We start from the raw sequence: 21,455 nt of genomic DNA, 5'->3' as shown, positions 1-21,455 counted from the left end.
GAGTGAGCGGAGCAGAGTGAGCCCCTGTCATCTGGGAGTCATTAAGTGCAGCCTCAGAGATAACGTCTTTTCTACTTTTCCACTTTAAAAAAATATATATGTTTTATTTTCACCTTCGTGGAGAGATGCGGCCGGGAGAAGAAGGGACACACACACACACACACACGCACACACACACACACACACACACACACACACTCGGGCGAGTCAAGGACAGACGAGTCTCGACTTCACCCCGAGACATCCGACCGACGTCGAGGCCGTTATCTCAGCCGACAACAAAATATCTGACTGCGAGAAATAATAATGCGATCGACTTTAAAATAATCCACCCGATTCCGCCGCGTAAGCGACTTAAAAACGTCGGGTTTTTTTACCTGGCGGGACACACCTGTGTGTGTGTGTGTGGTTCTTCTGATAGCCGACAGACTTGGAAGCCACATCAAGTTTTAAACAAAGCGACAACAAATTGCTTTTGGCAGAACCGGCGATGAATATTCATAGTCCGACAGCGGGGCCCTAAAGTGCCGTCTTCATAATGCAATCCTCTCCCTCTCCACCTTGACAATGAATAATATTACCCGGGCAACGCAATGCAATTAAAGGGACCCCTTGTTCGCCGTCTCCCCGCGCAACACGCGCCGTACAGTGGGAGAGCATCAAGGATTAAACAAGTCGTATGATTTCCTTTAAAAAAAAATTATTTTCTTACTGCAAAATTCATGAATAATAGCGCGGCGGTGGAATAAGTCGCCCGTGGCCAATTTATGAAAACGAAAGCAGACGAAATGTACGTAGGAGGAGGAGGAGGAGGAGGAGGAGGAGGAGGAGGAGGAGGAGACGACGTAAAGATCAAGTGGAAGGGTCGGAGCGTTACTTTCATGGTTGATTAAGAGTGTCGAGAGATGATTAGTAATCTCAACGGAGTAAATGATGCATGTGTGTACAGATGCTCACCACACACACACACACACACACACACACACACACACACACACACACAGCTAGCTCGGCAAAAAGCAACTAACGAGATGTTTGGACAGGAATGTGAGGAAAAAAAGGCAAAAAGGACATGAGAGAATATAAGAATATAGCAAATGACCTTCAAAGAATGCAAGTGGCTGGTTCATGAGGCGCTTCAGGTACCAGGGAGACGAATGTGATCCAGGAAGTCCAGTTTCCTTGATCGAGATCATGAAAGAAGACGTGGAAAACAAAGTAGTCGAACCAAGAATGTTCGCTGAGAGAGTTATTATTATTCCCCATCGTGAATTCAGAGTATCGCACATGAAGAAAAAACACTTTAGTCGTCCCGCTGATGACCTCTGGGGGTTCGGGTACCGATCCGATAGCATTGGATTATCAATACGCCGTATGACAGAGACTGTGGATCATTCTCACGCGTGTGTCGGGAAACATCAGACTTCAACTCAACTCAGTGAGAGAAGTAAAAACATAGATATGAATTTACTCAATTGTTATTTCTTGTATCTCATACCAGATGTTTTATTACCTTCGCATTGAAAATGCGGAAGGTTATGTTTTGATCGCCGTGTATTTATTTATTTGTATGCGTGTTACTCGCATAACTCAAAAAGTATTAACCCGAATCGCAGACAATTTGGTGGGATGATTGGTTATTATCCGGGGACCATTTGATTAGATTTTGGAATCAATTGGGTCAAAGGTCAAGGTCAAAGTCATGAAAAGGTCAAAATCTTCTTTTTACCATAACACGGTCAATTTTGATCCAATTGGCATGCAACTAATGCCAAAATGTGGCGAAGGTATGCGCTCTACCGAGTGCCCGTTCTAGTTCTCAATGAGACCGGATGGATGTTACAGGTGCATCACGCCGCTCTACAACCCTCTGTGAGGAGGGAGAGGTGAATGAGACGAGGGTTTCTGATACAGCCTTCATGTAAATATATATATATATATATATATATATAAAGTGGCTCCATTGAAGTGAGTGAAAGACGGTGTTCCTTCCGTGACCTCGCTGAACGCTAATGGAACGCGGCGGCGTCGGTTCAGGCGGAGCGCCGCTCGCGCCGGCTGATTGTTATCAGCCGCTTCATTCATGCTGCCCAATCAGCGGCTCATTCACGGGCGGCGTGGCGACCACTTGACCCGTGGCGCCGGAAGCCGCCATGACCCGTCGCTCCTCGCCGACGGTCAGCTGACGGCTCGGAGCCAAATAAGACGCCTCCTTTGAAACGTAGATTTGCGTCGGCCGCTTTGCCACAAACGGGAAAGTGTTTAGAATTCAGACGTCGCTGCCAATTAGTTTCACTCGTACGCAATTATATTTAAACGTCGCCCGGCGTAACAATGCAAAATATGAATCGCCGGCGTAGGAACGACGCCGAGACCGACGGAACGACTTCCACAGCCGTGGAGACACGTCGTCATCACCTCCTTTAGAGAGCGCGAGGTCAGCTGAAGGTCAACAAGCGGAAGAATATACCAAGATTACCAATTTCCCTACAAGCACTAACAGTAGCTGACAGGAAGAGAGAGGGGAGGAGGGGGGGGGGGGGAACACCATTGCTGTTGAAATGAAGAGAGAGGTGAGATACGGAGGTGTGACTGGAAGAGTTTACTGTAGAGACATTTTCTTTCTGTTATTTGCCGCCACATTAGGCGACCAGAGAAGCAATTCAATTATGGGAAGTGAGGGAAAAGAGAGGGAAGGAAAGCAAAGAGAGGAAAGGAGAGGCACGTCGCTTCAGATGGGAAAAGAAATGTAATAATTCCTGTTGCTGTATGTCTTTTATTTTCTTATATATATATAGACATATTTATATATACAGGACTGTCTCAGAAAATTAGAATATTGTGATAAAGTTCTTTATTTTCTGTAATGCAATTAAAAAAACAAAAATGTCATGCATTCTGGATTCATTACAAATCAACTGAAATATTGCAAGCCTTTTATTCTTTTAATATTGCTGATTATGGCTTACAGCTTAAGAAAACTCAAATATCCTATCTCTAAATATTAGAATATCATGAAAAAGTATACTAGTAGGGTATTAAACAAATCACTTGAATTGTCTAATTAACTCGAAACACCTGCAAGGGTTTCCTGAGCCTTGAAAAACACTCAGCTTGGTTCAGTAAACTAAATCACAAGTATGGGGAAGACTGCTGATCTGACTGCTGTCCAGAGGACCATCATTGACACCCTCCATCAGGAGGGTAAGACACAAAAAGAAGTTGTCAAAGAGCAAGCTGTTCACAGAGTGCAGTTTCAAAGCACATCCACAAAAAGTCTGTTGGAAGGGGGAAATGTGGCAGGAAACGCTGCACAACCAAGAGAGATGACCGCAGCCTTAACAGCATTGTGAAGAAGAGTCGCTTCCAGAATTTGGGGGAGCTTCAAAGACAGTGGACTGAAGCTGGAGTCCAGGTATCAAAAGCCACTGTTCACAGACGTGTCCGGCAAATGGGCTACAATAGCCGTATTCCCATGGTCAAGCCACTTCTGAACTCAAGACAACGGAAGAAGCGTCTGACTTGGGCTATGGAAAAGAAGCACTGGACAGTTGCAGAGTGGTCCAAAGTCCTCTTTTCAGACGAAAGCAAGTGTTGTATTTCATTTGGAAGTCAAGGCGCCAGAGTCTGGAGAAAGGCTGGAGAGGTGCAAAATCCAAGTTGCTTGAAATCCAGTGTGAAGTTCCCACAGTCAGTGATGGTTTGGGGAGCCATGTCAGCTGCTGGTGTTGGTCCACTGTGTTTCATCAAGTCCAGAGTAAATGCAGCTGTGTACCAAGAGATTTTAGAGCACTACATGCTTCCGTCTGCTGAAAAGCTCTATGGAGATGAGGATTTCATTTTCCAGCATGATCTGGCACCTGCCCACAGTGCCAAAACCACCAGTAACTGGTGTACTGACCATGGCATTACTGTCCTCGATTGGCCTGCCAATTCCCTGACCTGAACCCCATAGAGAATTTGTGGGGTATTATGAAGAAGAAGCTGAAAGACACCAGACCCAACAATGCAAATGAGCTAAAGGCCGCTATTGAAGCATCCTGGGCATCCATAAACCCTCAGCAATGCCACAGGCTGATTGCCTCCATGCCACGCCGCATTGATGCAGTAATCCGTGCAAAAGGATTCCCAACCAAGTACTGAGTGCATTAATGGACATTTTCAAATGTTTGATTTTGTTTTGCTGTTATAAATCTTTTTTTTAACTTGGTCTGAGGAAATATTCAAATTTTATGAGATAGGATTTTAGAGTTTTCTTAAGCTGTAAGCCATAATCAGCAATATTAAAAGAATAAAAGGCTTGCAATATTTCAGTTGATTTGTAATGAATCCAGAATGCATGACATTTTTGTTTTTTTAATTGCATTACAGAAAATAAAGAACTTTATCACAATATTCTAATTTTCTGAGACAGTCCTGTATATATATATATTTATATATATACATATTTATATATATATTTATTTATTTATATATATATATATCCATATTTATATATGGATATATATATATTTATATACATATTTTTATATATATATCTTTTGGCCGACGTCATTCACTGTCGACGTCTCGGTTTATTTCGTTTCTTTGCTGTTTTAGAATCAATTCAAAGACCCGAGCTTTTACAAGCACAGCAGCGACGGGGTCAGAAGGACAACAATAACCATCTCTTTCTTTCATTAGAGTATTGTCTGTAAAAGTTGTCTCGCTAAACCGTCACACTGATGCACGGGCGCCAACGTGGGCAGACGAAGCAAACAAAGACAGAAATGGACATTTTCTGGACAAGCGGGTCAAAATAATGAGTCTGAGTGACGCTTGTTCGTCTCGCTAGCGGAGGAACAATTACAATATATAACGACAGCAACAACAGCTGACGGCGTCCTGCGTTGATGTGAAGTGAGTTTTCTAAATGTGCCGTAAATGTTGATTTAATTTTAAATTCAACACTGCTCCTCACATTTTAACGTATGATCCTGAAACCTGGATACAGTCAACGACGTATGAATATCCACGTTTTACCCCGAAATTCCACAACGCCGAAAGAGGTCAAAGCGGTAATCCGTCCGTGAGCTCGTTTATGCGACTTTAGTGAAATCCCGGAACAAAGACAGAGAGATAGTGTCGGGAATAAGACGAGACGCATGTGGCACACGGCTCTCCTCGGCGTGTCTTAAAACCCGACGAGTCTTGTAATCCCAAAAGTAACTAAAACATATCATTGAGAAGAAAGTCACATGCAGTATCTAAGCTCCCGGTGGCTCCAGAGATTAAGTCCCAGACACAAAGGATTAAACTCTTTCCTCCATATTCATTCCCCGTCACTTTCTTCCCCCGTTCCTTCTCCCAGCCCTCCGTCACTTTCATCCTCCCGTGAGAAACGCTGTTGCTACGGCGACGCCGCGTTGGACGGAAGATCTTTAAAATGGCCGCTTGTATTTTGTCTCGAGCTTGCTGTCTGTCGAATGCACACACACACACACACACACATGCGCGCACATGTGCACACGCTTGCCGATGCAAAAGCACAAAACATCTGCTCGCAAAGTTCAGACAGCGAGAAAGTTCCTTATGTTCAGAGCTCTGCTGCGGAGGTGTGTGTGTGTGTGTGTGTGTGTGTGTGAGATGGAAAGCGGCAAAATAATGAATTGCTCCCTCTGTTTAAGTGGTGTTTGACAAATTAAAATGAATGAATGTGGAGAAACACACACACACAAACACACACACACACACACACACACACACACACACACACACACACACACACACACACGTCCACACCATATGGCTGCTTAGGCCAGGTCTGCAAGGAGACATATTTCCCAGAAGGCTCAGCCATGACATTGACCACCTGTGACATCAGCGCTCTCCGCACCACTCGACTCCCTGGCAACGGGGAAACTGAAATATTTGCCGTCTGGCTCTGCATACATCAGCGGCTTCAGGCCATCGATCAGGGGTCCTGACACGAGGAGGAAGACGAGTTATACTTCTCTTGTCCGCTGAAAGCTGCTGGCCACCAACACCGGGCCTCGGCCTCGGGCCTCCCAGCTCTTTAAGAAACAGCAGCGCGCTCCTCCTGGCGACCCGGGCCGCAGGTCACGGCTCACATTCATACCAGCGGCTGGGGTGGCTACGGTGGCAGCGGCTAAGGTGGCAGCGGTTAAGGTGACTAAGTGGCAGCAGTTAAGGTGGCAGTGGCTAAGGTGGCAGCGGTTAAGGTGGCAGCGGTTAAGGTGACTAAGTGGCAGTGGCTAAGGTGACTAAGTGGCTACGGTGGCTAAGGTGGCAGCGGTTAAGGTGGCAGCGGTTAAGGTGGCAGCGGTTAAGGTGACTAAGTGGCAGCGGTTAAGGTGGCAGTGGCTAAGGTGACTAAGTGGCAGCGGTTAAGGTGGCAGCGGTTAAGGTGGCAGCGGTTAAGGTGACTAAGTGGCAGCGGTTAAGGTGGCAGCGGTTAAGGTGGCAGTGGCTAAGGTGACTAAGTGGCAGCGGTTAAGGTGGCAGTGGCTAAGGTGACTAAGTGGCAGCGGTTAAGGTGGCAGCGGTTAAAGTGGCAGTGGCTAAGGTGACTAGGTGGCAGCGGTTAAGGTGGCAGCGGTTAAGGTGGCAGTGGCTAAGGTGACTAAGTGGCAGCGGTTAAGGTGGCAGCGGTTAAAGTGGCAGTGGCTAAGGTGACTAGGTGGCAGCGGTTAAGGTGGCAGCGGTTAAGGTGGCAGTGGCTAAGGTGACTAAGTGGCAGTGGTTAAGGTGGCAGCGGTTAAAGTGGCAGTGGCTAAGGTGACTAGGTGGCAGCGGTTAAGGTGGCAGCGGTTAAGGTGGCAGTGGCTAAGGTGACTAAGTGGCAGCGGTTAAGGTGGCAGCGGTTAAAGTGGCAGTGGCTAAGGTGACTAAGTGGCAGCGGTTAAGGTGGCAGCGGTTAAGGTGGCAGCGGTTAAGGTGGCAGTGGCTAAGGTGACTAAGTGGCAGTGGTTAAGGTGGCAGCAGCTGAAGGCTGGCAATGAAAACATTTTCTTTCTTTCTTTTAGTTTTTTTTCCAGAGGGGGGGGGGGTGATTAGAGTGATGGCAGCGCAGGAGGAGATAGAAGGATAGAAGGATAGAAGGATAGAAGGATAGAAGGAGGCACGGGGAGCGCTCCATTCCATCGGAGCAGAGTGCGTGGGAAGTGACAGCCTGGACGCTCTTTGCTGGCCAGCATTCTGAGAGGGCTGGGGAGATGATGTCATCCACAAACAGGATGTGTGTGTGTGTGTGTGTGTGTGTGTGTGTGTGTGTGTGTGTGTGTGTGTGTGTGGGAGCGATGCATATCGGATCAATAAACTTCATGAACAACATCATCAGCTCGGTCGCCGCGAAGACAGCCAACCGCCGGGCGCCATCTGGGCCCGTCTCTCCGGACCGCGGGATCAGCCAGCGTGACCTCGCCCGCAAACACCGGCGGCATTACACACACACTGCTACACACACTGCTACACACACTGCTACACACACTGCTACACAGGCGGGAACCATGCAAATATTCAACGCGCGTACACACAGACGTTAAAGGGCCAGGTACACGCAGCCGAGATTGGTCTGGAGAGACCGATTGTGTGAGTGTGTGTGTGTGTGTGTGTGTGTGTGTGTGTGTGTGTGTGTGGGTGTGTGCCGGTGCCGGTGCAGCACAGCAGTTAAGCAGTTTATTCAGGAGCAGAAGTTTATGGCTTCTGTAACCGTGTATCCTCTAGCATGATAATGACCGTAAAAGAGACGGGGACCGAGAGGCGGAGCCGACGGGGGAACACAGGCAGAGAGGTGGGAGTGAGAGAGAGGGGGGGGGGGGGGGGCGAGAGACACGTCTTGTCGAGACAAGAGGGAAGCTGTGAAGAAAGGTGCAAATTAGTCTTTTCTATGAGGGTTCAAAGGAAGTGCTGTGCATGAATCAGGATGCTTCATCTCACGACGCAGGAATAGAAGCTGTTATTAGGATTATTAATACTTGAAGTCATATTGCAGGTGTGTGTGTGTGTGTGTGTGTGTTCCTTGAAGGTCATAAACAGATGAAACAGGGTTTAAAAAGAAGTTCAGATCACGGGGATGCAACGTTTGTAACTATCTAACAGCGTCACTCGATCCCAACGTGCATCACCATGACAACCAGGCTCTCTGCAGGTGGCAGAAACAGCTGCCATTTTAATCTCGTTGCCACGGATACAGATGCTGGCGCGAAAAGCTTTGACGTCTTTGACTGCTCCAAAAGTTGCACACCGATCAGGTCCTCCGGGCCCGCGTCACATGACAGGGATGAAGAAGTCCCGCCCCCCCTCGCCCCCCGTCAATTTGACATAATTCATTATTTAACGCCGCCATTTCCGAGGTGTACTTGGTTTTGTGTTACCTAAGAATAGTCGTAAACAGCAGTTTGCAATTAGTACTTATTGGATAGTACTTTTGCTTAAGATTAATTATCAACTTATTAACAATCAGGGTTTAAGAGTGAAGCATTACTACAAGAACATAAAACGCTTTCTTTTTAAACTGCATGAGCACAAAAGACGCTCAAAACCTCCGGAAAACATCTTTAAGGATGAAAAGAAGAGAAGAACATCTGATTGGTTGGTTTAAGTGGTTTACCCAATCAGAGAAGCTCTGACTCCCTTTCAAGTATGACGCAGATGAAATGCTGGAAATTAAATATAATGAATTTAGATTCAAAAGAGCACTTCAGCATTCACTCAGCGTATCAATAAATCACCTTGAATCCCCAAAACTTTGATGTCCACGATGAACAGTGGCTTTACTTATTAAACTTCAGGTTTCATATTAGCAAATTTTTTAATGAAAACCTTTCAAACCGTTGACATTGTTATCGTGAGGGGACCATCTTTTGTGGTGCAACTCACTGAACCCGCGACGCAGTACACCCCCAATAAACAGATTGCAATAAAAAAAAAAAGCCTGATCGTCAGGGTGCCTGCTTATTAATTCAGATACGAGGTGTGAGGAAACATATAATTTTTTGAAATACTGACGTCTGCATCTCCCGTCGTCCCGGACGCTCGGCAGAGTTAATTGAGACGGAGCAACGTGATTTATATCAAATTATTGGAAGTGACATGTCAGCCTCTGTCTGCATAAAACTGGTATATGGCCCCAAATAAAACATCTCCTGCATGAAGTGTAACGCCCAAATGTCACTCACATTGTATTTCATAGAAATGTGTTAATTTGTTACGAGTTCCGCGGAGGCGGTCGGCTATTCGGCGGGAACTAACTCCGTCTGCGGTAAGTAGCCGAGGAGAAAACCATGAATTTAATGGCTTATCTTCTTAATAAAATGAAGAGACTGTGCAACCCCCCCCCCCCCCCCCCGCCCCCAACTCAATTAAGTTAAAGGGCAAAGAGAAACAGAGCCACTGGAGCTATATTAACAACATACTGTGGCCGCGGGCGTCATCTGTGTCGTGACCAGCAGGGGCCGCTCCTCTCGGCCAATGAGGGGACAGCACATTGTCTTTGCTTTGTGATGTCTTCTGGTACTTTTTAGCTCCTGGTTCTGGATCGAGGATCTTCTGGTAAGCTTTAAATTCACTAATTAATAGAAGGATTAATAGTAGTCGACGTATGATTAATAATTTATAAAGAGTTGGTTAATAATGTATCTGAACTGTATTTCACAAAAGGCTCTGCATGAGATCTAGAGGCTGTTGATAGGACTCCAATGTGGTTAAGTGGTCATATTATTAATAATAATATTAATAATTCAAGTGTGTTGCTGAAGGACACATAGACGGGGATTTAATAATAATAATAATAAAACATTACATTTCTATGGCGCTTTTCAAAATACTCAAAGACGCTTGAACCGCCAACCCCCTGATTGAAAGACAGACTCTTTTCACACGTCAGACGTGCTTTTTGTATTCTAACTCGCCCGTGGTGTCTGGCGGCAGCGCTCTTATTACATCACCTTCACATTGAAAATGCGGAAGGTTATGTTTTGATCGCCGTGTATTTGTATGCGTGCGTGCGTGTTACTCGCATAAGTCAAAAAGTATTAAACCGAATCGCATGAAATTTGGTGGGATGATTGGTTATTATCCGGGGACCATTTGATTAGATTTTGGGATTGATCGGGTCAAAGGTCAAGAAAAGGTCAAAATCTTCTTTTTACCATAGCACGGTCAATTTTTATCCAATTGACATGCAACTAATGCTAACATTTTCATAATTCAATGCCCAATCTTGTGATATGCGAAGGTATGCGCTCTACCGAGTGCCCGTTCTAGTTTGTGGTGTATTCGTAGAGGAGGAGGAGGAGGAGGAGGAGGGGATGCAGTAATCGACTCCATCCTCATTACCACCCTCAATGGAGCCTCATTACGTTTAACAGGAGAGACATTCTCCAGGCCCGTTCAAATTTAAAAAGCGAGAGTAAATCTCTGCGTGAACCAAACACACACACACACACACACACACACAAAAAGATTAAATAAGTACATTAAAAAAATAAAAAAATGCTAATTTAACGCGACTCCAAAAAAAGCTTTCTCACAAGCACTTTTGAGGTGATGATTGTCATAAAAGGAGATAAAAAGTTGCTGTCTGGCCATTTGATTGAACAGCAAAGGCCAATGACAATCTGCTCCAAGAGCCCACCGGGGAGCCGTTGGGGCCCTTAATGGGGAGTTAGTTATCTCCGGCTGCGAGAGCCGCCTCATGAAATCACCGGAGCTCGAAAAGCTCGCTGTACTTTCTGCGCCCGGCAGATTTCTAAACGGATATTTCTAAAATAAATAAAATAAAATAAATAAATAAACTTCAGACGCGGGTACAATCTATAGCACTGTTACTCTGAGAAAACCTTCCACAACAAAGATATACACGTCGCGGCTCCGTCTGAATAATTACACCGTTGATACTCCGTGTGGACATTTTTCAAAATGACGCCGCCGACGAGGATAAGTGTAGGAGCCACGGAATAATATGCAAATTAGCGGCATTTCCGAAAGCAGCATTAAAACCAAAAAAAGACAGTGACATACAGCTCAGGCCACACGCCCAGGGACCCCACTGCTGGACACTTAATATTGAAGAACAGTGCACCTCCGATGACATCATGACCCTCGCAGATCAGACAAGAGGAGAAAAAAAAAACATTTGATTCATTGAAAAATCTTCTTGTTATCTCCTGATAATGTCCCGGGTCTTTTGTGGAGATGCCAAATGAATATGATGAGTTACCTCAATGGCTTATTATTCATAACTATGAAAAAATACGCTTTTTGTGCTTCTGCGGCGTGCTAATTGATACGCCACCGAGGGACGGGACCTGGACAATTGAAATTGTATTGCAAGCGATACTGTTAGCCCGAGAGAGAGAGAGAGAGAGAGAGAGAGACACCTACATTCGGTTGTTGGGGATGATCTTGTGTCCGTCTTTGTACCAGGTGACCAGGGGCCGGGGGAAGGAGGCGAGGGGAGGCTGGCTGAGGACGGCTGCTCGGCCCTGAGTCGTCGTCTTCCTCTGCTCCTCGGCGGAGAAGTTCCTCATGACTGGAGGACGGGAAAGAGCGTCGCGTTGCCGTTAGCGACGAGGGACGCACTTCATCATCAGGTCGGGTCGGCGGTGCAGCAGTCGGCGACAAAAAGGCTCCCGGAGGCTCCTCTTCTTCACCGTCAGCGGGACAAGAAGTTCAAACTGTCCCCCCCCCCCCTCCCCCCACCGCTATGATCCGGTTGGTTTCCTCCACTGTCAGCACGGCTTCCATATTTACTGTGAGGAAGTTCGCACAAATTTGCTTCTGCCCCCCCGAACGGTTCAATTAAATTAGCTGATTTTGCCGTTTTTTAAATGTTGCAGTGACCGGGGCCATTTGTCCTTTAAAATAAATGATAAATGCACCGCGAACATATATTTTTTCTCGGTACTTTAATGCCTAAATGGTTTTCACACGTTGCATTAAATAATTTAAGTCCAACTTAAAAGTTAAATTGGGTGAGGGAGAATTTTTCGAATATATTTTCGAAAATAACGTTTTTTTTCTCCCTTTTCGCTTGATAAAAAAAGAATTCACTTTGACCCTATTTCAGACGAATTGGAATTCCGGCTTTCCGTTTCCTTCCAAACCAGCGTCCTCGGTCACTGAAAGCAAACCTCCTGTCGTGGTGTTACCAGAATGTAAAAAAATGAAAACCCAGAAACACTCACAGGCCACCTGCACCTCGGTCCTCCGGTGGATGACGGCTCCCATCCGGTTCCTCACCGTGCACTGGTACAGCCCGGCGTCCGTCCTCTTCAGAGAGAGCAGAGGCAACCTGCGGGCGGACAGACGCACAGGCGGCGCGGCGGTGAGGTCGTGTGATGAATGATGAGTCGTGAGTTACAGTTCATCGATTGTTTATTTGACAATCGTGACAGAAGGGAAAGAGGGTGGAGGTCTGTTTGTCCGTGTGTGTGCGATGACCTTGTTTGGAGGATGGAGTGGGCCTAATGCTGTCAAAGATCCCCAAGAACAGAAGGGAGGGCGGAGTGGTGCGTACAGTGTGTGTGTGTGTGTGTGTGTGTGAGTTGTGTGTGCGTTATGTTTTTAGTTCTTTTTGGTACTGAGAGGGGTCGTTAATGGGGCTTTAATGGACTGTGCTTCACTAATGGGAAGCTTGGCAAAAGATCTAGGTTGATGCCATGCTGGACACACACACACACGGTAGACGCAGTCAAACTGGACATCGCCTTGGGGCTCATTATGAATACCAGGACGGCCAAGTTTTTAACTCCCAGGCTGTTTGTGTATGCTTAGTGCCAACACACACACACACACACACATGTATGCATCAAAGAGTCACGCAGGCAAGTCTATCTGAATCAGGAATGGCACATTACACAGCGGCTCTCATCCCGAAACACATTTTCGATATTGGACTTTCTGCCCGTGTGCAGAGGGGGGGGGGGGGGGGGGGGGGGGGGCCTGTGACTGTATTGTCTGAAAGCAAAACTCATTTTCCTTCATATTCCTCACCAAAAAACACCCAAACTTCAATGTCGATGGGTCCCCCAATCAATAAACATAATTTCTCAGTAAATTTCTCCGTTGTGATTCGAGACGAGAACAATTTCAATCAGGATTTTATCCTTTTTTTTTTCCCGGCTTCGGCGCCAAAAAATTGACCGAAACGCCTCCCTGTCGCTCTGGGACGAGGAGGCGCGTTTCCGCGTGGTGCCCACGTCACGCGAATACCACCGCGGCGTTTGCATTATAGTATTGCTTCATGGTGGATGAAATAAAATGCAAATATTATTGTCTATTTGCTCAGAAATGCCGTGTTGTGTTTGAGTGAGGAAGCGGAGCCGCGTGATGAGGCACATTTTAATGAACACGAGCGTTGGCCGAGGAAAGCAGACTCCGTCAGCCAAAACTGTTATTACATTTTTTTAAGACAACACAATAGCCTTGTCAAGAGTATTGCGAAAAACAATATTTTTTTTTGTCAGTCTAACTTGCCAACTCATTATTTTTTTTTACCGCAACTCAGCATGTGTAGAATAAAGTGTGTAAAAGGTGCCGCGGCGCGGGGGCCGAATGGACACCGGAGAGTTACCATTAATGTAAATTATTTCCATTTACGGCGCCGCTCATCTGAATCATTCACTGGCCAGTACATTAAACAGAAGCATCACAGGTAATTGGAAATAAAATAAATCAAGACGAATGGAGAAGGCGTTCAAAAGTGTCTTAAAAAATTATATATTTGAAAGAAAATGGATCTACAGCGCTTTTCTCGTCACTCAAAGCGCTTTAAGATGCAGGCATGAAAACGGGTCAGGGGTGAAAAAGGTGAGGATAGGCGCGCGGGGGGGGGGGGGGGGGGGTGCTAGTGGTGACTTCCACGAACATCGATGTTGAATGATAATCTATAGGTCCTCCTCCATTCTGACACCAAGTCAGTGATAAGGGCCCTATAATAATAGTAATATTGTATATAATATGGTCGTTCATGAACCAACTTCCTTTTTGTTGTCGTTGGCGTGAACAAGTCTTCAAGTCTTGAGCCATGAGTCTGTTCCTCGAGTCTGTTCTGCCTCTACCTGGTTGTCACGATCTTCTATACCATACCTGCCATAAATAACATGATACAAAACCATAAAAACAGTATACCATAAATACGATACTGGTATATTTATCTATAATAGTAATAAATAAAATATCTGTATGGTTCACTTTTTACCAACTTTTTCAACACTTAACAAATAGCAGTAATATTAGTATTAATACAGCAAGATATGAATGAAACTACATGGTTCCATCATAGCATTGATGATCCACTATGAGGCCGTTAGTCTCTGACCAGAGGATACAGAGTTCATCAGGATGAGCAGCTGGAGAGTTACAGAACTTTACAGACTGAACTTAAACATTTCACTTCTGGCATCTTTTTTTATTTTTATTTTTAAAGCCGAAAATTCCGCCACTTAACGGCACTGTGAGCGCTGCGCTGTGCGTGCAAACAGCTTGACACGGAGCAGCGCGTGCGCTCTGATCGCTCTTTTAATGAAGTATTGAGACTAAAAATATGCTAAATCACATCGCTCTTAACGTGCGGGTACTTTGTTAGTATCGCTACACCGTGCAGCGCGACAGCAGCAGAAGTAGCGGCTAACATTCAAGCTAACCTAAACCACCAAACGCTGAAGACATCTTGACGCTGATTGGCCGAGACGCGACACGTCCCATCAAAGATGTTTTATTGCGAAGAGGACCACTCCATATTTTCTCCGTGTCCCACTCCAATCTCATAAACGCCGGCCGGCCAATTGACCCCCCCCCCCCTACCCCAAAACAAAAACTCTTCGGATCTACACGATTCACGTAAGTCACCTATTTTGGTTTCAAAACGGCGAATTTCGCCGAAAGGTGAGGGATTCTCATGCCTGAAGATGACATCATTCACCCGTTCACACACTGGTGGGAGGGGCTAAGGTTACACCTGAACGTTCACACACTGATGGGAGGGGCTAAGGTTACACCTGAACATTCACACACTGATGGGAGGGGCTAAGGTTACACCTGAACATTCACACACTGATGGGAGGGGCTAAGGTTACACCTGAACGTTCACACACTGATGGGAGGGGCTAAGGTTACACCTGAACATTCACACACTGATGGGAGGGGCTAAGGTTACACCTGAACATTCACACACTGATGGGAGGGGCTAAGGTTACACCTGAACGTTCACACACTGATGGGAGGGGATACGGTTCCACCTGAACGTTCACACACTGATGGGAGGGGATACGGTTCCACCTGAACGTTCACACACTGATGGGAGGGGCTAAGGTTACACCTGAACGTTCACACACTGATGGGAGGGGCTAAGGTTACACCTGAACGTTCACACACTGATGGGAGGGGCTAAGGTTACACCTGAACATTCACACACTGATGGGAGGGGCTAAGGTTACACCTGAACGTTCACACACTGATGGGAGGGGCTAAGGTTACACCTGAACATTCACACACTGATGGGAGGGGCTAAGGTTCCACCTGACCATCCAACCCTTGGACATGGACGGGAGGAGCTGGGGATTGAACCTCCGACCCCGTCGACTCCACCAGCCTACAGTGAACTGCGAGTGAAGAAAAATGTAAACAACCTGGATGTGCTCAAATCGGTTCTACAATTCCAGATGGTCACGCACACACACACACACACAAACAAACACACACACACACACAAACACACACCGACCTAAACCAGCCAGAGCGCTGAGAGCGGTCCAGAGCGACACAACGCCTCCTGCCTCAGCCTCTCCCAAGATCCCCTCTGTTTCTGAATGATGTGAAAAACAATTTTGTTTCACAGCTGCAGTTTTCGCTGAGAGGGAGTGCTGAACAACACACACCGGGACAGACGGAGAGAGAGAGAGGGGGAAAAGAAGAGAGGGGAGAAGGAGAAGGAGAGAGAGAGAGGGAGGCTCAGACGTATTGATTGGTTTTCCTCTTCTATCCCCCGGAACATATACATATTTATGATGCTAATGTAATTATTAATCTCACTTTGGTTTCAGTGTCTTAATGTTCTGACCTTTTCTAAACACACTCCATCACTTGGGGGGGGGGGGGGGGGGTCAGGGCTGGAATGCTGCGTCCTTCCATTCCACGGGACACGGGCCTCAGAAGGGAGGATGGAAAAGGGGGATGAAACCCCGTGCGGCTCGGCGGACAACTGACCTGTAGCGCGGCGTCCAGTCGGTGACGTTGGTGTTGTTGAGCGTCCAGCGGTACTGCAGGGGCCAGCTGCCTCCAGCCAGGCAGGTCAGCACCAGCCGGTTCCCCTCCAACACCACCTGCTGCCTCAGCCCACCCCCGCGCAGGTAGGGAGCGACCTCTGACAGGCGGGAAAACACAGGGGGGGGGGGGGTTGTTATTTTGTGTTGTGATGCAAATTTTCAGATGAATTCAAGAGAAAAAAATGTTAAGAGAAAAATATTCGTTCATGTCCTTTTTCTAACAGACCCTTTAAACACCAACGTGCCCCGACTGGAATATCGCCGGTTTTCATTCCCCTGCTCCCGGGAGCCAAGACGCTGACCTTTTCACCTTTCGCGACTCTCTCATTTACACGACAATTAGTCACGGTGAGGGAAGAGTGGGCGAGAAAAAAAAATCCGCCGAGACTCATCAAACAGGATTTACCTCCCGGGAGAAAAAGTCCACTGCATCGGTGAGAACCGTCTCTTCCTGCAGCCCATAAAACCTCCCCCAAAAAAACACTTTCATATTTCCCCTGCAACAAAACTCCACCGCTACTGAAGGAGCGTGGATCGTGCGCGTCGCAATATAAACAGATTCAGATTCGGTAATTACAACCGTCAAAAGGTTGTAATTACACGGTAGTTACACGAGACGATACATCACAGAGTACGACATGACGTGAGAAGCGCAGGTATGGCGCGCGATGCGTGTCGATTCACTCGCGCCCGGTGTTCTCCGCGTGAGCCGGCGGAATGGCGACGCGCATCAGCGCCCTCGGCGAAGGTCCTATTTTGCCGCATCAACGGTCCAGAAAAGCAGCGCTTCCATCACATCTACTCCCCGTGAACGTCACGCTGTAACTCGACTACTTCTTCTGCCGGGCACGGAGCATCTGCTGTGTGTGTGTGTGTGTGTGTGGCATCAAATGTCAGTGTGTATAATGCACTTCAGGCTTTTTTGGATGAAGAGAAAGGTCAATTTCAACAAATATATATATATTGATGTATGTATAGCGTACGTAACAACTCTGGGCATCCGATGTGATCAAAGAGGACTCGACCTCCTCCTGTGATCCACCACGGTTCACCTCGTCTGACAGTCTCAGAACTTTGCGTTCATTGTCCTGCCAGAGGCGGCGCATCTCGTGGCGGCGCTGTCCAATCGGGCCGGACACGGCTCACAAAACAAAATGCAGTGCGGTGTTAAACTCTTGGCCGAGGTTGTCGGGACCTGGCTCTCTCGTGTCCGTGCCGAGCCGCGAGCTGGAGGAGCTGTGGGCATCGGTCTGGGCCTGGAGGCGGGATGGAGACACACAGGCTGGGGGGGAGGGGGGCCGTCTTATCGCCGTGCTACAGTATGCATGGACCGGTCCATCACTAAAGGCAGAGTTTTACATTCTCTCTTTCTCTCCCTCCCTCTCCTCCCCCCCTCTCTCTCTCTCTATCATCTCTCCTCCCTGCCGTTTCAACTTCCACCAGTTCTCCGTTTCCTCCCTGATTCCGAATTCCCTGGGGATGTCTCAGGCCCACCTTCTTCTCCTCTTCTCTTTCTCAGCTTTCCACTGTTACTGCCCCCCCCCACCACCTCCCTTCATCCCCTCTTTCTCTTTCCCTCTCCCTCTCTCTCCCTCTCTCTTAAGATTGATAGCTGCCTGTTCCCTGCACAAGAGGGAAGTGTTCCAGCTAAGATATATTCATATGGTAGTGTGCGTGTGTGTGTGTGTGTGCGTGTGTGTGTGATTGTAAATGTGCACGTGAGCATAAGGATTTATTTAGAATATTCCGTTTCTTCAGACGATGGCTGGCAATGTCATAGTGCTGACCCGCACGATAACTCACCGTGTGTGCGTGTGTGTGTGTGTGTGTGTGTGTGTGTGTGTGTGTGTGAGAGAGAGAGAGCAGCACGCTCACTAAAAGAAAAGGCTGGCACACAAACACACAGTATTAGAAATAGAAAATAGAAAGATGGGGACACTGTGCGCCTCCTTCCATCCATTCCACTTATCGCCTCCCTTCTTCGTGCTCCCCCTCGATTCCTCCTGGCCATTTGCACCACCCGTGGTCTACTTTAGAGGAGGGGTCCATTAGGAAGTACAGATAGAGGCGGAGAACGAGGAGCAAGGTCAGCTCAGAGCCTGTTCCGCTCACTGATGTCGTCTCCCCCCCCCCCTCTGTCACTCGATGTCACTCTCTCGTCCTCACAGGCTTCCCTTCCCCGCACCCGTCTGTCTTCTCCCTCATGCTGTGGCGTCCGACCGCCGGTCTCCCCTCTGTGTCCCTCCCTCAAGTCTCTCGTTGCCCCTCGCTCCATCAAAGTGGGTGGCAGCTCAAGGTCTCTGCTTTCTGCCTCTTCTGGGGGGGGGGGGGGGGGAGAGTCAAGAGGCAGATGTGCATGCCGACACACACACACACACACACACACACACGCTCCCGGGGCCCGGGCCCCGTGAAGCTGCCTCGGCAGATACTGGATACTGGGGAGGAATTCAATTTGCCGGGGAGATGAGCGCTGTGATAGAGGAGGGATGGAGCCAAGGAGGATGAAAGGACAGGAGGAGGAGGAGGAGGAGGAGGAGGAGGAGGAGGAGGAGGAGGATCAGGGTCGCCGCTACCGGGGGGGCTGGTAGTCCAACGCGACCCCGTCTCAAGGTGCAGCACCGGAAACGGTTTTGTTTATTTTGTGTTGGAAGGTGGAAATTAAGGTGTGAAAAAGATGTAAAGATGATTGGATGTGTGTGTGTGTGTGTGTGTGTGTGTGTGTGCGTGTATCTCAGGTCAGAATTAGGGTCACTGGCGAGAACTCACTCTATCTCCATAGAGCTGAACCCCGACTGTGAGACAGAGCTGGCAGGAGTGGCTATAGTCTATGAATACTGATCCACTGTCTATCACACACACACACACACACACACACACAATCACCATGCCTTTCTGACGCACGTGGTTGAAGGGGGGAGAAAATAACTACATCAGACTCTTTTATCATAAAGTAAATTTTCTTGGAATAAGCGGGTGCAAAATTGCAAAGCTCGGCACTTTTCTTTCTCTCACGGTAACAGCCGCCGATTTGATTATGGGGTGCAAATGAGTTCTTCTCCTTTTTAATCTAATAAGTCTGCCAGCTCTTGTTTCTACAGGCATTTAAAAACACTTAATTGGACTGACAGTGTGTGAGGCGTGGGGAAGAATTATGAGTTCTGGCATGTTGCAACGAGTTAGAAAAATAGGGTCGGGGAAAAAAAGTTGAATTATTAAATCAAACAACGTAAAGTGGAGGGGGCCGAGGAATTAAAGGAAAAACACGATGTGAATTTTGCACCTGAAATAGTTGACGATTATCTCGGATGCTGGTGGTGAATACTTTATGCATAAAGATGAGAGGAATTAAGAGCAGCACACACACACATTACGACTGTTTTCAGCCAATCACGCGGCGTGTTCTGGGCTTCACATTCAGAGCACATACCGCTCCACCGAGTCGGCCCGGATCCATAACTTATATTGTCAAGACGATATATCGTCCCGGAAACAACGGCGACTTTATTATTGCCCTTTTGATAATTCATCGGCACCGAAATGCAAGCGAGCCGAAAAGAATGGGAATAAATAAGGAGGAAAGAAAACCACGCGGCCGAACACAGTTCATTAAATGTGCTCTTTAACAAAAACATAGAATACCTGCACAGAAACATTCTTATCGTCAAAAAATTAAATAATGGCTGAAGTCGTTTTTACAGGTTTTTCAGAAAACACAAAAAACGTGACCACATATTGATCGATATCTGATATTGTGATATATTAGACTACAGGAGTAGAATCACATGATGTGTTCACCTGAGGACGGAGGCCATTTGACCAGAGGTGACCAGTAACATGAGATGATTTAGGCAAAAATAACACAACAGGAAATGTGTAGGTCGGCAGAAATGACCGAGATCGCGTCCGTGGACCGTAGAATTAGTCGATGACGTAATCGTCGTGATGGACCTCGTTCGGCGCGCTGGAAGAGCCTTTCTTATTTACGTATTCTCAGTTTGATGAAGCTTTTTTTTTCTTTTCATATTTCTTTTAACTGTAAAAAAAAAAAATAGATATATGTAAATATATTTATTTTTTTACTTTTTAAAAGAAAATCATATATATATATATATATATATATATGTATATATATACATATATATGTATATATATATATTATATATATATATATTTTACTTTTACAGTTCAAAGAAATATGAAAAGAAAAAAAGCTTCATATATATATATATATATATATAATATGTGTATGAAAAGGTGGATTGAGCAAGGTTGGGCAACAAGAGCTCTCGAGATTCACAGCGTGAGGCCGATGGAGTCATATTATGTAATCCTCTGCTGGTCACGTCGCTTTGTTGTCCTTCTCAATGATTCATTCTGCTAAATGAAGATGGCGGTGCCGGTTCCAGTAAAACGTGTTTAAAGTAACCTTCTTGGTGGCGACCGGATCGAACCGGTTCCCCTGGTTGAACACGCCTCACGCCGCAGCTTCAGATCCACACCGGCCGGCGGCGCTCGTCTATCCGCCTCCGATCAGCTGCGATGCCCGAATCCCGCCGATGGTGATCATCCGTCAAACGAGGAACAAAGCACCGCTCGCCCGAAGACCCCCGCCCCTCCCTTTCCTGCTCCGGCGGCCAATCGCGGCTCCCTCCTCCCAGCGGCTTTCCCGGGCCGCTCCGATGGCGGGTCCCGCCGGCTCTGACCGGCAGCTGTCCGCCGGGAGGATGACAGCCGACTGACCGGTACCGACGTGCCGACTGGCAGACGTGAGATGGGGAGAGGCGTTGCACACGAGGAGAAACAAGACCGGGGGCGAGCGGCGGCGGTTCACCGGGAACACGGGTTTGGGGAGATTCTTACGCAAAGAAAAAGGATTTGGAGGAGAAGATCAGGTCTGAGCTGGAATTGGCTCGGAGACGGAGACGGTGACGGGTGAAATCAAACAAATGGACGCGATCAATACCTCCAGGTGTCATTCAGGGACCAATGGGAAGTCCTGCTCAGCGGTTAACTTACGCAAGATGTGTGATGGTGCCCCCTTTCAAAATGTCAATGTATTGCTTCCTCTGGCCTCTGGTGCATTGTGTGTGTGTGTGTGTGTGTGTGTGTGTGTGTGTCTGTGTCTGTGTGTGTTCCGGAAATGTCAATCTTTAGTATGTTGTCCCGAAATTGAACAATACGCAG

At 47.2% G+C, this 21,455-nt stretch overlaps 1 protein-coding gene across 4 annotated transcripts in view; it reads right to left on the bottom strand.

The window, feature by feature from the left end:
• Window positions 1-21,455, bottom strand: part of LOC130189744 (protein sidekick-1-like) — a 242,497-nt gene that overhangs the window by 126,871 nt on the left and 94,171 nt on the right. For all 4 annotated transcript variants that reach the window (XM_056408677.1, XM_056408673.1, XM_056408675.1 and 1 more), the window contains 3 exons: window positions 16,210-16,366; window positions 12,189-12,295; window positions 11,386-11,533 (listed from right to left, as the gene is read on the bottom strand). In XM_056408677.1, the coding sequence (XP_056264652.1) occupies window positions 11,386-11,533; window positions 12,189-12,295; window positions 16,210-16,366 (412 nt within the window). The remainder of the gene's footprint in view (window positions 1-11,385; window positions 11,534-12,188; window positions 12,296-16,209; window positions 16,367-21,455) is intronic.

This window comes from Pseudoliparis swirei, chromosome 24, assembly GCF_029220125.1.
Source record: "Pseudoliparis swirei isolate HS2019 ecotype Mariana Trench chromosome 24, NWPU_hadal_v1, whole genome shotgun sequence".
In the NCBI taxonomy this organism is placed as follows: Eukaryota; Metazoa; Chordata; class Actinopteri; order Perciformes; family Liparidae; genus Pseudoliparis; species Pseudoliparis swirei.
This window is presented reverse-complemented; position numbering and strand designations above follow the sequence as displayed.